The sequence below is a fragment of the Oncorhynchus kisutch genome, linkage group LG23, assembly GCF_002021735.2.
Source record: "Oncorhynchus kisutch isolate 150728-3 linkage group LG23, Okis_V2, whole genome shotgun sequence".
Lineage (NCBI taxonomy): Eukaryota > Metazoa > Chordata > Actinopteri > Salmoniformes > Salmonidae > Oncorhynchus > Oncorhynchus kisutch.
In genome coordinates this window covers 1,972,870-1,990,010 of record NC_034196.2, presented here as the reverse complement: position 1 = coordinate 1,990,010, position 17,141 = coordinate 1,972,870, and the positions used below count along the sequence as shown (strand labels likewise).

General features: G+C 42.0%; 1 protein-coding gene across 2 annotated transcripts in view; it reads left to right on the top strand.

The window, feature by feature from the left end:
• Nucleotides 1-4,487: 4,487 nt before the first annotated feature.
• LOC109868209 (band 4.1-like protein 4) overlaps nucleotides 4,488-17,141 on the top strand; it is a 105,942-nt gene continuing 93,288 nt past the window's right edge. The window contains exons 1-2 of one of the 2 annotated variants that reach the window (XM_031802690.1): nucleotides 4,488-4,950; nucleotides 5,130-5,390. In XM_031802690.1, coding sequence (XP_031658550.1) covers nucleotides 5,292-5,390 — 99 coding nt within the window. In that variant the 5' untranslated portion in view covers nucleotides 4,488-4,950; nucleotides 5,130-5,291. The remainder of the gene's footprint in view (nucleotides 4,951-5,129; nucleotides 5,391-17,141) is intronic. The other variant, XM_031802691.1, reaches the window with a different exon arrangement.

Sequence of the window (17,141 nt, the reverse complement as noted above, 5' to 3'; positions counted from 1 at the left end):
ATATGGCACTAGGCCCACTGACCCACTTTCAGCGAAAGTCATTGAAAGCATGTAGGCCTGCCTAACACATTTTACCTGCAAGTGACAACAATGACCTTTTATTCAATTGTGTATTCTGCATGTCAAGGACTTCTGTGTTGTTATAGTATGAATACAGTAGGCCAATTCATATTAGGCTATAACAACTACACACAGAAGTACTTGACATACATTAGTCCATCTTTGACACATATTACACATCTACACCCTTATCTGAAAAAGAGGAAAATATTCATCCCTGCATGTTTGTGTATACCCCTCTGATCATACAGTATATTGAAATGGAATCATGAATGGATGAGAAGGATAACTTATTGACAATAAGCCCAGTGAATAGAACAACTGAATGACAATGAAGAAATAGCCTACTCTTACATATTTCTTGACATTGTGCAAAACTGCTTGCTAACTCTCTTTATTACGCAGGCATTGGCAAAGACCAACCACCAGAGGTCAGGATAAATCAAGGTAGCACTTGCTCTAAAATAAAAAATGTGTAGTTTAGGCCTATGGCAAGACTACTAAAAAACTCAAAATAAAGTTGCAATATTATCTCACTGCAATTTACTGTAGCCTACAGTGGTGGCTTGGCATTTTACATTATATATAGCCTGCCAATGGCCACACACACAGAGAGAGAGAGAGAATGACACCGGAAGGGATGGCTGCTGTTTTACGGGCTCCTAACCAACACAGAGAGAGAGAGAGAATGACACCGGAGGGGATGGCTGCTGTTTTACGGGCTCCTAACCAACACAGAGAGAGAGAGAGAGAGAATGACACCGGAGGGGATGGCTGCTGTTTTACGGGCTCCTAACCAACACAGAGAGAGAGAGAGAGAGAGAGAGAGAGAATGACACCGGAGGGGATGGCTGCTGTTTTACGGACTCCTAACCAACACAGAGAGAGAGAGAGAGAGAGAATGACACCGGAGGGGATGGCTGCTGTTTTACGGGCTCCTAACCAACACAGAGAGAGAGAGAATGACACCGGAGGGGATGGCTGCTGTTTTACGGACTCCTAACCAACACAGAGAGAGAGAGAGAGAGAGAGAATGACACCAGAGGGGATGGCTGCTGTTTTACGGACTCCTAACCAACACAGAGAGAGAGAGAGAGAGAGAGAGAGAGAGAATGACACCAGAGGGGATGGCTGCTGTTTTACGGACTCCTAACCAACACAGAGAGAGAGAGAGAGAGAATGACACCAGAGGGGATGGCTGCTGTTTTACGGACTCCTAACCAACACAGAGAGAGAGAGAGAGAGAGAGAGAGAGAATGACACCAGAGGGGATGGCTGCTGTTTTACGGACTCCTAACCAACACAGAGAGAGAGAGAGAGAGAATGACACCAGAGGGGATGGCTGCTGTTTTACGGACTCCTAACCAACACAGAGAGAGAGAGAGAGAGAGAGAATGACACCAGAGGGGATGGCTGCTGTTTTACGGACTCCTAACCAACACAGAGAGAGAGAGAGAGAGAGAGAGAATGACACCAGAGGGGATGGCTGCTGTTTTACGGGCTCCTAACCAACACACAGAGAGAGAGAGAGAGAATGACACCAGAGGGGATGGCTGCTGTTTTACGGACTCCTAACCAACACAGAGAGAGAGAGAGAGAGAGAGAGAGAGAGAGAGAGAGAGAGAATGACACCAGAGGGGATGGCTGCTGTTTTACGGACTCCTAACCAACACAGAGAGAGAGAGAGAGAGAGAGAAAGACACCGGAGGGGATGGCTGCTGTTTTACGGACTCCTAACCAACACAGAGAGAGAGAGAGAGAGAATGACACCAGAGGGGATGGCTGCTGTTTTACGGACTCCTAACCAATTGTGATATTTTTTGTGTTTTTCACATTGTTTGTAACTTATTTTGTACATAATGTTGATGCTACTGTCTCTTATGAACGAAAAGAGCTTCTGGATATCAGAACAGCGATTACTCACCTCAGAGAAGAAGTCTTCCGCGAAGGATATAATGTTTGCATGAAGAAAATAAGTAAATACAGGGGACGAAGATCAGGGTGCTTGTGAGATTTTGTTGGCGACTGGGTAACCTGCCTCTACCATCCGTTCTATTGGCCAATGTGTAATCACTGGATAATAAACTGAATGAGTTCCGTTTGAGACTATCCTGCCAACCGGACATTAAAAACTGTAATATCTTGTGTTTCACCAAGTTGTGTCTGAACGACGCCGCGGATCATATACAGTTGGCTGGGTTTTCTGTGCATCAGCAGGACAGAACAGCTATGTCCAGTAAGATGAAAGGTCATTGTCCTGCTGGAAGGGGAACCTTCGTCCCAGTCTCAAATCTTTGGAAGAATGACACAGGTTTCCCTCAAGTACAGTGGCCTGCGAAAGTATTCACCCCTCTTGGAATTCTTCCTATTTTGTTGCCTTACAACCTGGAATTAAAATAGATTTTGGGGGGGATGGTATCATTTGATTTACACAACATGCCTACCACTTTGAAGATGCAAAATATGTTTTATTGTGAAACAAACAAGAAATAAGACAAAAAAACAGAACTTGAGCATGCATAACTATTAATCTCTTGGAGTATGTCTCTATAAGCTTGGCAAATCTAGCCACTGGGATATTTGCCCATTCTTCAATGCAAAACGGCTCCAGCTCCTTCACGTTGGATGGGTTCCGCTGGTGTACAGCAGTCTTTAAGTCATACCACAGATTCTCAATTGGATTGGGGTCTGGGCTTTGACTAGGCCATTCCAAGACATTTAAATGTTTCCCCTTAAACCACTCAAGTGTTGCTTTAGCAGTATGCTTCGGGTCATTGTCCTGCTGGAAGGTGAACCGCCGTCCCAGTCTCAAATCTCTGGAAGACTGAAACAGGTTTCCCTCAATAATTTCCCTGTATTTAGCGCCATCCTTCAATTCTGACCAGTTTCCCAGTCACTGTCGAGGAAGAATATCCCCACAGCATGATGCTACCACCATCATGCTTCACTGTGGGGATGGTATTCTCTGGGTGATGAGAGGTGTTGGGTTTGCACCTGACATAGTGTTTTCCTTGATGGCCAAAAAGCTCAATTTTAGTATCATCAGACCAGAGTACCTTCTTTCATATGTTTGAAAAGTCTCCCAAGTGACTTTTGGCGAACACCAAACATGTTTGATTATTTTTGTCTGGCCTCTCTTCTGTAAAGCCCAGCTCAGTGGAGTGTACGGCTTAAAGTGGTCCTATGGATAGATACTCCAATCTCTGCTGTGGAGCTTTGCAGCTCCTTCAGGGTTATCTTTGGTCTCTTTGTTGCCTTTGATTAATGCCCTCATTGCCTGGTCAGTGAGCTTTGGTGGGTGGCCCTCTTGGCAGGTTTGTTGTGGTGCCATATTCTTTCAATTCTTTTAATAATGGATTTAATGGTGCTCCGTGGGATGTTCAAAGTTTCAGATATGTTTTTATAACCCAACCCTGATCTGTACTTCTCCACAACTTTGTCCCTGACCTGTTTGGAGAGCTCCTTGGTCTTCATGGTGCCCCTTGCTTGGTGGTGCCCCTTGCTTGGTGGTGTTGCAGACTCTGGGGCCTTTCAGAACATGTGTGTATATATACTGAGATCATGTGACAGATCATGTGACACTTAGATTGAACACAGGTGGGCTTTATTTAACTAATTAGGTGACTTCTGAAGGTAATTGGCTTCAAGGAGGCTTCAAGTTGTGTTTTTAATTTCCCTTAACCAGTTTGGACTATTTTATGTCCATTACATAAATTCCAACAACGATGAAACAGCCTATAGGGAGGAGGTCAGAGACCTGGCAGAGTGGTGCCAGGACAACAACCTCCCTCAACGTGAGTGAGACAAAAGAGATAATCTACTATCGACTACAGGAAAGGGAGGGCCGAACACGCCCCCATTCACATCCACGGGGCTGTAGTGGAGCGGGTTGAGAGTTTCAAGTTCCTTGGTGTCCACATCACCAACAAACTATCATGGTCCAAACACACCAAGACAACCGTGAAGAGGGCATAACAACACCTTTTCCCTCTCTGGAGACTGAAAAGATTTGCCATGGGTCCCCAGATCCTCAAAGTTCCTGCCATCCAGGACCTATATACTAGGCGGTGTCAGAGAAAGGCCATGCCGGGTAACCCCTGAAAAATAACCTCATTATTGTTATTTTATTGTGTTGCTTCATTTATTTATTTTACTTTAGTTTTTTTCGTATTTTTTTTCTTAACTCTATTTTCTTACAGCTGCATTGTTGGTTAAGGGCTTGTAAATAAGCATTTCACGGTAAGGTCTAAACCTGTTGTATTTGACAAATAACATTTGATTTGATATACAGAGACAGAGAGACCAGTTTGCAAATCTCCAACAGGTGGCATGATTGTATCATCTATGAATGTATATTGTCGGTATGGCTACAATTGGTGGAAAGTCCAGAAAGGCGGAGTCATTTTGTGTCGGTGAAGCTTTGTCGTGAGAGATGGGCACCGCTCCTTAGCAACGGGCTGTCTGCAATGCTGAAGAGTGGCGAGATTTTGCCTCATTTTTCTAAGCCGACGGGACAGGTGCAGGCTAAGCCTCTGTCTTCACTTTTAGTAGGATTGCCAGATATAAAACAAATACAAATTAAAGACTTGGAGATCAAAAAGCGGATCACACTGAAAGGAATTCCTATTTTTCTTGCATATCTATGAATATTGGAGCTGGAGGGCAGTGAAGAGCGCATAACTCGTGTTTATTGAACACGATTAAAGGAAGGAACCTTGCGGTCCGGGAGTTATCCAGTTTTTCATGAAAATGAAATAACTATAAACTACGGTTTATAAAGAAGTAGGCTTCACATACTGTACTCAAAGCTCAACATTTAATGGAGGCTGATTTGTTGAAAGAATAAGCTGCAAGCCAAGGTTTCGCAATTATTTTGGATAGAGCACAAAGGTGTGTAGCCTATTGGGAACCTTATAAAACTACAATGTATTTTTATTCTAAGCATTTTTACAGTATTGTGACAAGTATATTGCCCTCAATGCTGCTTTAATCCTCATTTTGAAAGGTTCGTTTCAATGAAATGTATTCTGATAATTCTATAATTTTAATGGTTCTGTCTTTTTTTGCAGATCATAGACAATACAAGGACTGGCTAAGGAGTGTTTTATTGAAGAAAACCACATGATGAATTTGACTTTTATTCAGTACCAGCATTAGTCCATTATTTTATCATTGAAGTCCGCTAAATCAGCGCAGTGTTGCTTTATCCCCCCTCCCGTAAAAAGAAAGGCATGAGTTGCTTCTGTGCTCCCCAGGAGGAGTTTTATTGTGAAGTTTTACTGTTGGATGAAACCAAATTGACGTTAACCACTCAACAACAAGGAATAAAGGTAAGAGAAGATCCCTTTCCACGCGCTCCTCTGTCTGTCAGGTTATGCGGTTGACAGGTAGCCATCCTTTAATAAGCGGTCTGTCATTGCGCTGCGTGAGGCTTGTCAGGACTCTGTGCTTCTACTTTGACTGAAGTATGCAGTTGTTGGATTCTGGTATCTGTGTTTTTGACTCATTTCTAAATGGATCAACAAGTACAATGTGTCGTTTATTAACAGAAAGCCCAAAGCTACAGGTTACCCGACCATGAAGGTGTCTCTTGAGGATACATTTGGCTATTGGTAGCTGACCAGGAGCCCAAAAAGTAGCCCAGGCTTCTACTGTAATTTGCTGTGAACTCTCTGTGAAACAAAATACAGGCCCCAAGGGCTGTAAAGAAATATGGTGAGTATCTTCGCTATGTAAGTGCCTTTGATAGTCTCAATGACTTTATTTCTGGTCGTGAATTAAATCTGAAATGATGCTTTAGGGGATTTCCATCCAAACAAAAGCATGAGAATGACACCGTTGAAATCCTGAAACTTGATGACAACCAACCAGTGCCAGTTTTCTAGTTTAACTTTGTTACAGGTCTGTACAGTATTTGACTTATCAGCCTACTAGGTCAGATTCTCTCAGCGATGCTCATTTGGATATCTTCATAATGTTTTTATTACACATGGTATGTTAAATCTACAAGTCCACCACAACACACAGTCCCCAAAAAATGCATCAAGAAAACACCCAGAGCATGCCTTACATTTTTTCTGTCTAAGTGGAAAACAAAGACTTGAATGTATCAATATCATTTGTAAGTATCTTCTCGGCTTTCTTCACCTTGGGGCACAGTGTAAACCAAGACTTCATGATGATAGATACAATACTGCGATGCAACTTCAGTTTCAGGAAAGTCTGTTAGGAGAGCTCACTGTCTGTCATTCTACAGGGGGGGAGGTCGACCACTCCATGACTGCTATTCAATGACTGTTATGATGCTATTGGTATTATGTACCATTTTCTCTTGACTAGCTTCATAAAAATAATTCCAACTCAGAGCAGATCAGACTGGGAGTGAATATGGGTTTAGTTTATGGGCTGGATAGAATCTCTGAAGACGAAACTCAGGTCTGTCTGTGTGTCAAAGGGCCAGAGGCAGAGAATTATGTCCTGATGACTGCTGGGGCTGAACTGCATCTGGTTGCTTGGCCTCACCTATTATAATGTAATAATAATGTAATAATTATAAACCCTTCAGCATATAAACCCTTCACAGTCCATAGCCGTTGGTCTATCTTGATAAGCCCTTCATTTAAATGGGAGAGAAGGCCTAACCGTTGGGCACCTGTTACAGTAGTAGGTGTTTTTTTGCTGGTTATTCGTGGAAAGCGACTGATTTTTAGTTGCCATGCCACCACACACCACTCAGACCCACTCTCTGCAACCCCCCCCCCCCCCCCCTTCTCTCTCCTCAAGATGGCCCCACATGATACCCTGGCGCCCTATCCCTCTTGGCTTGGCTTTATTCTCCCTGTCTGTGCTCCACTAGTGACTAGTCCATTGGAGAGATCAGGTTGCTCATCCTCTTTTAATTGTTAATGTGAGAGGCTGTCCAGGTGGGCTCTCTGGAAGCCATGCATGGTGAATAGTGCAGTATCAGCTGTGTATTATGCATTATTGTTGTTGTTTTTATACAGTATGCATGTAATATGTACTTTCTCCTTTATGGCTCTAGGGTAAGTTAGTAAAGCTGCTGTGGTGAGATTTTCAAAGAATGGTTTCTGACTGTACTGATCCAGCAGAGTAGGATTATAATCCTGGTATTGTCAGTGGTTAGATTAAAAACACCAGCTCAACCGCAGTGGAGCTTAACTCTGGTTTGGTTCTATGAATATTATTATATCATTTATTGGGCTCTAAGATTCATCTGATCCCAGCATAAGAATTTGTAACAAAAGTTGAGTTTTGTAGTTGGTTCTCACAAACCTTTTTTCGTATTACACAAAAACACGTGTACTAAACATAGTACAGAGGGACTCTGGAAGTGAAGCTGGCACTATTCATGTTGCTCTCTGTTACTGTTGAAGTTTAGCTTTACGTTCAGCAGTGTGGCATGACATACACCTGTATTTCCCTGGCCCCTGACACTACTGTGACTGAAAACCACATGAGTGAGAGACCAAAGACAATGAAAGGGTTTGAGTTCAAAGGCTTTGGTCCCGAAAGAAAGAGATGGAATGTGGGACAGAATAAAGTGTGCGTTTGGGGTGACACATTTTTCCAGAGGGACGCTCATGGAGGGAGGCACTTTGTCTCTCAGTCAGTCAGGTTTAAAAAAATAAAATAAAAATCCCTTCAGAAAAAGAGCCCAAGAGAGCTGCGAGGGAAATGCTGTTTAGTTGACCTCCATACCCGTGTCCCCAAGGTGTTGCGCAACACCACTCCAGCTGTCACTCTGGCATGTTGTCACCCGTCTCAAGATCTCCCATCTAGGCTGTTTACTTTATGCTGCTCAGCTGTAAATAAATGACAAAAAAAAGAGACTGGAAAGGGTTCACAATGTGAACAGAAGTTCCCTACATTCACAGGCCTTCCTGCTGCACCTGCAGTTATATTTTGATATTATGTATAACTGTATCGCAGCTGCACGTTTGTCAAAGTTTTTATGCTTGGCTGCTGGGAGCACATTTGTGTCTGAAAAGCGGGGCCTAGGTGGGCAGAGATGCATTTGGCTCCTGTAAGCCCGATCCAGTCTTTGCTATATGCTGTATTAAACAGCACTGAGGCTTACACAAAGGCTTCATTGAGTTTGGCCCGGGGGCTGTGTTAGATTTATCGTGAGGTACAGAACTGCTACCACAACAAAGCAGAGCAGTCCCAAAGACAGCGGCCGCTGAACCTGAAGGCCACATCTGTTTTCTCTGGCCATGGCTTGAGAGAGATGCTCCGACCTCTTTAGCTTTCTGGATAATAATTCACGAAAACAGGGCAGCTTTTTGGGAACGGTTAGCCGCAGCTGCTTCCTTCCTTGTCGTCATTCAGAATGTCTTTGTTCTCCAACTTCCAATAAATACAATGAACATGGTGTTTTTTGTTGTTGTACAACAGGTCATCCCCCTAAGGTTGTCACACAGAATAGGCAGCATTTCATGTCAGTGTACCTATAAAGTTCTTCCTGATTCATGCCAGGAGAGAGGGTTAGGGTACATCAGGGTAACACTGCAGCGGTGTGACATGTTGATTTGCTTGGCTCAAGGCAAAGTTTTTCCATTGTGAAATTAGAAATGCATAAAAATTCCTGCATGTGCGGAATGTGTCAATTCCATTGTGTTTTTAGAGCTCGGTGCACATTAGATCACATTAGCCTATTTTTAGACGTCAACTATTTTGTTGACAGTGTCGCCCGATAACAAATGCCTCAGCTTTATATCCTCAGAAATGACATTGGTATGTCAAATCAGTGAATTCCTGAAAGTGAAAGTCAAAAGCTGGTTGCCATGGAAACATTACTTTCTAATGAACCTGGTGGCTACTAATGGATCCTCTGGGATCTGCTACCGAAGAGTCAATAGAGAGAGAGAGAGAAAAAAATCAAACTAACGCCTGCCTATTCAATCAGTATTGGCTTTCTTTCTTATCTCTCCACTTTAACTCAGCTCAGGCTGTTTTGTGTGGGGATGCAACATTCACATGTCCCTCTTTTGTTTTTTCCCTTGATAGAATTCACCTAGCTAAAGACATACCGATTTGTAAGTGATTTGTTAAAACATTTAACTCGGTTCTATCACCATACAGTAATTTACTGTAGCAGGTGGGCGGAAACTGTGAAAAGCTTGATCCTCTGTTAGCTGACATCCCACAGCAATAAACATGAAATGCTAGGAGGCACCAGAGCCATATATTACATCCAGAATCGTTAATTGCTACATTGATTCTTAAAGAATATAACTTATAAACGCCTCATGAACTTAGATCAACTGTCATACCCCCATCAGAACCTAAAATATAAGCTTGTTTGTAAACAACGTAAATGTAAACAAACTCTGTATTTCCTCAATATGTAATTTTGATATCATGGATGATCAATCCTTGCATCCATAGCTCGGTCTATGAATTTGAGAGTGGTTCAATTTCTCCAGGCCGATCTCTTAGCTTTTTACCAAAACAGAGCTGGGGTGTCCACTTTGTTTTTGTTTCAATTAAGGATTCAAACTTGAATAGATATTTGACTCTGGGAGGCACTAGTGTATGGGACAACTGCTAAAATGGTTTGTGTTGGTACCTTTGCTTTTAATCACCTCGTCCCTCTCTCCCACCTCCTCTCTCTCTCTCTCTCTCTCTCTCACACAAACTCTATATCCCCCCTTTCTCTCTCTCCCGTTGGAGACAAGCACAGACGTCCCCCGGGCTTGCCCTCAAAGTAGGGTAGAGCACTAGGGAAACACAAAACACTTACACCATCTGGATCAAAGGGGGAGTAACAGACGAGTAACAGACCCCACATCTGTGGCCTATGAAAACACACACTTCCATTACACGATGGAAGTATTTTTGAGGTGGGTGTAGTGTAATGTTTGTTACGAGGCAAAATCATTCTTAGGAGAGAACATCGTCCACATTCACAACAGTATTGTAATATTAGTATACAGTATATTAGCCTGAATGCTCTTAAGGATCCTGTCTTGCCACATACAGGACCTACCTGTTGGACAGAGCAGCCAGGGCCAGGTAGCAGCTCATTGTGTAACTAGGACTGAGTAGTGATCCACCTATTACCACCTAAGGCTGGTAAAAAACACATTCACAGGCTCAGCTGTGAATTATTTACTAACACAGTACTGCTAATGGGGCAGGGAACAGTAATGGTCTCATTTGGAATGCTCCGATTTTCAACTCTGGGACTGGCATGTAAGTGTAGATCCAGTAAATGGAATCGGTCTGTTTATTGATTTAGTAGGATACTCACTGTTGCTCTCGCAGATTTAAGTCAATCCTTTGTAGGCAATAGGCCTGATGTGTCATGTTCTGACCTTAGTTCCTTTGTTTTGTCTCTGTTTTAGTATGGTCAGGGCGTGAGTTGGGGTGGGCAGTCTGTGTTTTTCTATGTTGTATTTTGTGTTTGGCCTGGTATGGTTCTCAATCAGAGGCAGGTGTCATTAGTTGTCTCTGATTGAGAATCATATTTAGGTAGCCTTTTCCCACCAGTGTTTGGTGGGTGATTGTTTTCTGTGTCTGTGTGTTCCACACGGAACTGTTTCTGTCTTTCAATTTGTTATTTTGTATTTTCGTGTTCAGTGATTTTGTTCATTAAAACATGACGAACACGTACCACGCTGCATATTGGTCCGATCTCTCATACTCCTCGTCAGAGGAGGACAAATCCCGTTACATGATGAAAAACCATGCTTACATGATCAGTCTATCCAAAAAAACAACATTGAAAAAAAACTACTTTGAGGTGTGCAGCTGTGATACTGTGAGTCAGTAGCACATCACTCATCAAATAGATATGATAACTTATTAGACACTAGCAGTGTCCACTTACTTCTGCTGGTTGAAAGTGATAATGAACGATAGACTCTCGGCCCTGGAGGAAAAGAGCGTGCTTGCACGCACACACAAACACCTTCGCTTGCGTCTTCAGTTTAATTATCACAAGCCCTCTGACATATATTTTTTGAAAGGAGCTATACAAAATGAAACTAGTTGCTAGACTTGCTTGTCACAATCACACACTATTTCCTTTTCACTACAACAGGAGAATTAACAGCACGCTGTGTGTGATTACAATTTCTGTTATGTGTCGTACCCCAGAAAGAATAGCTGACTCTAATGGGGATCCTAATAAAAATCTAATCATAAATTATCACTTAATATTAGCAGATGCCTGCAGATAGTCTGATCTGATCGCTTACCCTGATACGTTTTGAGCCTATCAGAGACTTGTTAAACAACAGATATCGACAGGGCAGGGGGAGGGGAGCTGTAGTAGGGAGAACCAGTGGCACTGAGGTGTGAGTAGGGTTGCAAAGCTACTTATCATTTACTAAAGCTACCATCGACTTCAGCAATTTCGGTAATTAACAGAAAATCTATGGCAATCTTATCGTAACTTTAGTAATTTATACTTGAATAACTAGTAGGTAGACCATATGGTTCAAGAGAAAATGGCCTAATTAATGAAAAAAAGCATCCAATTAACAATGGTGTTATTTTCAATTACCTCTGCAACTCATCCAACTATTGACTGCCACCAGTTTGACACCAAAACATTGACAACAAATACATATTGACATAATAAAAGTATACAAAAATATTTAATGCTGAAACCCTCATATTGAACACTAAGTTGATGGTCTATATTCAGGATCATGTTTGAAACGTTGTCATTCTATTGGGAAATCATCTTATTGAATTATTTCATATATTTGACATATAAAGCTCACACAGTGGGCCAGAGATAATTACAGACACCTGTGATAATCTGAAGTACCCAGAAGGGCCACGAGATGTCTTGTGATAGATTACATAAAATCCTTGAAAGATACCAAAATGCTGGTTTGCAACCCTAGGTGTGAGTGAGCACGTCCTTGCTCAGTCAGCCAAGCAGCCAGGCAGGAGGGTGTGAGCTATGGAGAGAAAGAGAGAGGAGATATAGTGGGATTTCAGGGGGATGGGAGAAGAACAGTTTAATAATCTCTTCATGGCTGCCTGTCTTCAGTCACCCTGAGTGGCGTAATATCTTCTCTGACAGGGCTCAACTCCGATGATATTGTTGTTATACACATACCTTATTTAAACACCTACACACATTGCAGGGTTTTCACCAAGGTTTACAATGGAATTCCATGCTGATTTAGCCATAACCTTGGAGTGTTTAATGTGTTGTTCGTGAACGGGTCAAATATGACAAGAGAGGAGGACGTTGTTGTTTTCTGCACAACCTGTCCTCATATTAGTCATGGATCAGCAAATACCATTCAAAACACTCCTCACAGACACACAAAAGGATCCAATCTGTATGCTATTCCTGGCCTAAGAAAGACTTTATCTTTTCCCCCATGGAGCATGATCTAATAGGTATTTCATAACTAACATGAAAAACTGATGCTCTTAACCCATCTTTGCTGATGTCATCAACACTGGCCACATGCTGCAAGTGGTTTCTTTCTCCTTTGTCAGAGATGATAAAATACCCTGTATTACAAATGGTTGCTTCCATTTTTTTCACCTGATTGAAATGTTCAGAACACGGTATTAAAACAACCAGCAAGCTTTTAACCACGCTGCCTGCCCGCCCCTCTCTCTCGCTCTCAAGGGATTTACAGATCAACTTCATCTGGCTGTGAGGCCTCATTTTCAAAAAAATGTTTAGTGCTTCAGATCAAAATAATCACTTACATAAGGTCTGAGATGTCGTTGGGCGTGTGTGTTCAGCTCCTATCTGTGCTACTGTACCGTAGAGTGTGCACATGAAACACTGTAATAGCTTCTAAAACATCTCAATGATATACCCCCTGTCAACTTACCTACTTTACACACACCAATTCCCCAGATCATACAATTGTAATGTCAGTTGTTATCATGTATTGCCTGCTGATTAGGGTCGTAGTTATCATCATAATCATCATGAAAAGTCCATTAATGCTAATCTTGTCTTTGACCCTTAATCTCCTTGGTGACCACTAGGCAGGACTCAGCATTCAGAACACTACACAATGTGACCACAGTACACTTGTCACTTTCCATTCGTTCTCTTCGAGACCGTTTCCTTCTGTTCTGTTGCGATCTATTCAGTGGTGTGAGGACAATTCACTCATGGATTTATGTGTGTTTCTGTGTGTATATATGTGTGATCACATACATAAATCACATACATGAGCAGCTGAAATCTCTGCAACCCGAGGTTACTCCTTATTAAAACAGAATATGTGCATGGCTTTTTACCCTGCAGTCAGCATGCAGCTATTTTAGTACTCTCGCTTTGGTGTATGTATTTGGCTTGTGCTTTACAAACCTCTGCAGAGCTTGTTTTTTAGCTAATGAGTATAGCTTTGTGCATTCTGTGTGTTTGAGTCCAAGGCTCTTATGGCCAGTGGGTGTTCCGTTATTATTTAGGCTAGACGGTGTCTCTTTGCGTAACAGTCTGTGTAACTCTGTGTTGTTGTTTTTGCTTTGCTTTATCTTGGCCAAGTCACAGTTGTAAATGAGAGTGTGTTCTCAACTGGCCTACCTGGTTAAATAAAGGTGAAATAAATAATGTCTAGTGCAGGGATGTCAAACATATGGCGGGGGGGTCTAATGAGTAGAAATGATAATGGACCCATATTCATGCAGTTTCTTGACTGTCCAGCTCGCTAATAATCACTGGACAGTCAGGGAGCATCAAACTTTTTTTTAAACTATGGATAGTGGACTATTTTCTGAATATTTTGACGGCAAGGAAATATAACCCGTTTTCTATGAGGACCGCCAGACCTGAAGACCAAATGTGGCCCCCGGGGCAAAATAAGTTTGACCTCCTTGGTCTAGTGGGTTTGTTTGTATATACATGACTATGCTATCCTTCGGCCCTATTGAATGCCTATTCTCTGATCTCTCAGTTTAGCCCTTTGTAGTATTCCGTTTGAATTGGAACCCTCGGGCACGGGCTCCCATTTCTCAGACGCGTCCGTGTTCTTGGTCTGGTAGATGAATACCCTACACCAGTGGGTCCCATCTTTCTCTAGACCCATAAATCAAGATGGTTTAAATGGTGTTTTAAAATTGCGTGTTTAAGCAAATTTGGTAACATCTTTAACCATCTGGGCCTCACAGAACATACCTAACCTAGAAACGGGTATAATCTGTGGTAGAGGCCCACTGTTATAAACAGCAGGGTAACCATGGCAACGTCGAGGGGTCTGCTCTGGCACCTGATGAATGCAGGCCCGGTGTCAGCGCCAGATCTGACTGCCTTCCCGAATCTGACTGTCGCGCCCATTTGCATCACAAACAAACATTTTGGAAGCTGATTTGCCGTCCTTTGCCGTTGTTCTGCTGCTCTAGGCGAGAAGTTTATTTGTCCTCCGAAACTAGAATAGTCCCAGTAAGTAAAAATGACTTTGAAAAGATGTATAAAGTTAGGTTCATTTTAGGTTCTGAATGAAATTTTCGGACTTACTTTGAAAATACGTATTTTCCAGTCAATGAAATCAGGTTAATTTTCGGTTGTGAATGAAAGTTGAAAAGACATCTTGAGTAGGGTCAATTATACTGGACTATACTCTGTGCTGTACAGTTGTACTCTACTGTACTGAACTATACTTTACTGTACTCTACTGTGATCTACTGTACGCTAATGTACTGTGCTGTTCAAACTAGATGTCTATGATTGGCTCAGATTTGGTTGAAATCAAGGCCGGTCCGGACCAAATCTGAACCAATTACAAGTGTATTACAAATACCAGACCAGACCAGACATGACATCTGTCGACGTTGAAATCAAAGCCAGAACGGACCAAATCTGAACCAAATTTATACATCTATGTTTGGTCTGCTCCCCTACCCTGCAGCTAAAAATGATATTGATTGTATTTATTACTACCTCTACTCTGCAGTTCAGTGATTATTGATTGTCATTACCATTAGTATCTTATCTATTTATTCTGCTACTGGTCACAATTACTCCTGTTTACGTGTATATTTAAGGGATAATGCCCGAGAAGCCAGTATTTGGAGGATATATTGGCACGGGTGTTGTTAGGCCAGACAGCGAACACAATCACTTCTAACTGAAGCTGGAAAGACGGCATACTAGCTGTTTGTTTCATTTTGACCTTTTTTCAATGGACATTTCTTTGTATATATATATCCATAAAAATGATGCCAGCTGATTCATGATTTCGACTGTCTGAGAAACGCTGCCTGCCTGTCTCATCCTGACTTCCAACACGTTCATTACCATGGGACAGCTGGAGATCCAATTTGAATATTGAAACAAGGTTGACAATGTTGGAGAGACAGACAGCAACTTTTATACAAATCTCTGCTGTTGAAAACTAAATGTTAGTCTAAAAGAAATGTGACAATGTCTAGATGTATTTTATAGTGGAGATCACGTTCATAAATTACCTGGCTGGGCTGGTAAGACAGTGGATTGCGCAGACAGATGGAACAAAGTAAATGGGTGTTTTAAACGTCATAGATTTAGCCGGTGGTAACTTGTGGAATAGACACCGCCTGGAATTCACTTTTCAGTCCTGTTTACAGCCCGGTCACGCCTACACTGACACTCTGGCACACACACACAGACTCACACACTCATTAACACCCACACACTTACACACACACCTACCCACCACTTATGCTGCTGCCATACTGTTTATTATTTATCCTGCTATCAGTCACTTCCTCCTAATCCCTGCCTACATGTACATATCTACCTCAATAATCCAGTATCCCTGCACATTGTGACAGAAATGTGACATAATGTCTAGATGTATTTTATAGTGGAGATCACGTTCATAAATTACCTGGCTGGGCTGGTAAGACAGTGGATTGCGCAGACAGATGGAACAAAGTAAATGGGTGTTTTAAACGTCATAGATTTAGCCGGTGGTAACTTGTGGAATAGACACCGCCTGGAATGCGGTTTTAACCAATCAGTATTAACGATTAGACCCACCCGTTTTATCAATTACCATTAGTATGTTACCATAAGTATTTATATATTCCTGCTACCAGTCACTTTTCAGTCCTGTTTACAGCCCTGTCACGCCTACACTGACACACACACTCATTAACACCCACACACTTACACACACACCTACCCACCACTTATGCTGCTGCCATACTGTTTATTATTTATCCTGCTATCAGTCACTTCCTCCTAATCCCTGCCTACATGTACATATCTACCTCAATAATCCAGTATCCCTGCACATTGTAAATTTGGCACTGACCCTGTATATCATTTCCTCATTTATTTCTTGTGTTTTATTATGATAATATTTTTTATTACTGAGAATAAAACGTTAAGCATTTCACTGTACTTGTGACAAATAAAACTGATTGGGTCCGGTGTTTAGATGTTGAAATCAAGGCAGGTCCGGACCGCAGCAAAAAAAGACCCCGGACAGAAGTCTTGTCAGGACAGGGCCAAAATAATACACCCAAAAGACTTGTGACGGCCGGTGCTTACTGGGGTGTAGCCGGCAACGTTGGCCTGCATTGGAATTTGACCAATGTTCATCCGTGTGGTAGGCCTACCGTTTTGTAAAACAAGTAGTTGCATTGACTTTTTTTTTTACTGTGACTAATCATTTAGTCTATGTAAGCACTGCATATCAGCTACCCGACTTCATCAGGAGTTATCCTGAGCCTATTTGCAATGAGAATCAATGTGTTTACACTGCGGGAAAATGCAGAAGTATTGAATTTGTCACTGTAATCATCTCTTCAAAAGTTGACAGATACAAACTTGAAACCACTGATAATCATGACAATTTAGCCCACGGGGTGAAACTCCTGGACAGCAGTTCTGAGTAGCCTGATTTTTAATTCCATATTGTCCATTTTTACTTTGTCCTGTTCTGTTTTGCGGATATGGTGTTTGTTGCCGTGTCATATTCACATCGAAGCACTTCTTGTGTTTGATTGGGCGCCATTTAGGTTTAGCTATTTGAAGAGAAACGTGCATAAGGTAAAAAACGTCTGTATCATAACATTGTCACAAATTTGATCTCCAGCCTATAGGGTATAGAAAAGGACACACTCGTTCTACCATAGGCTGT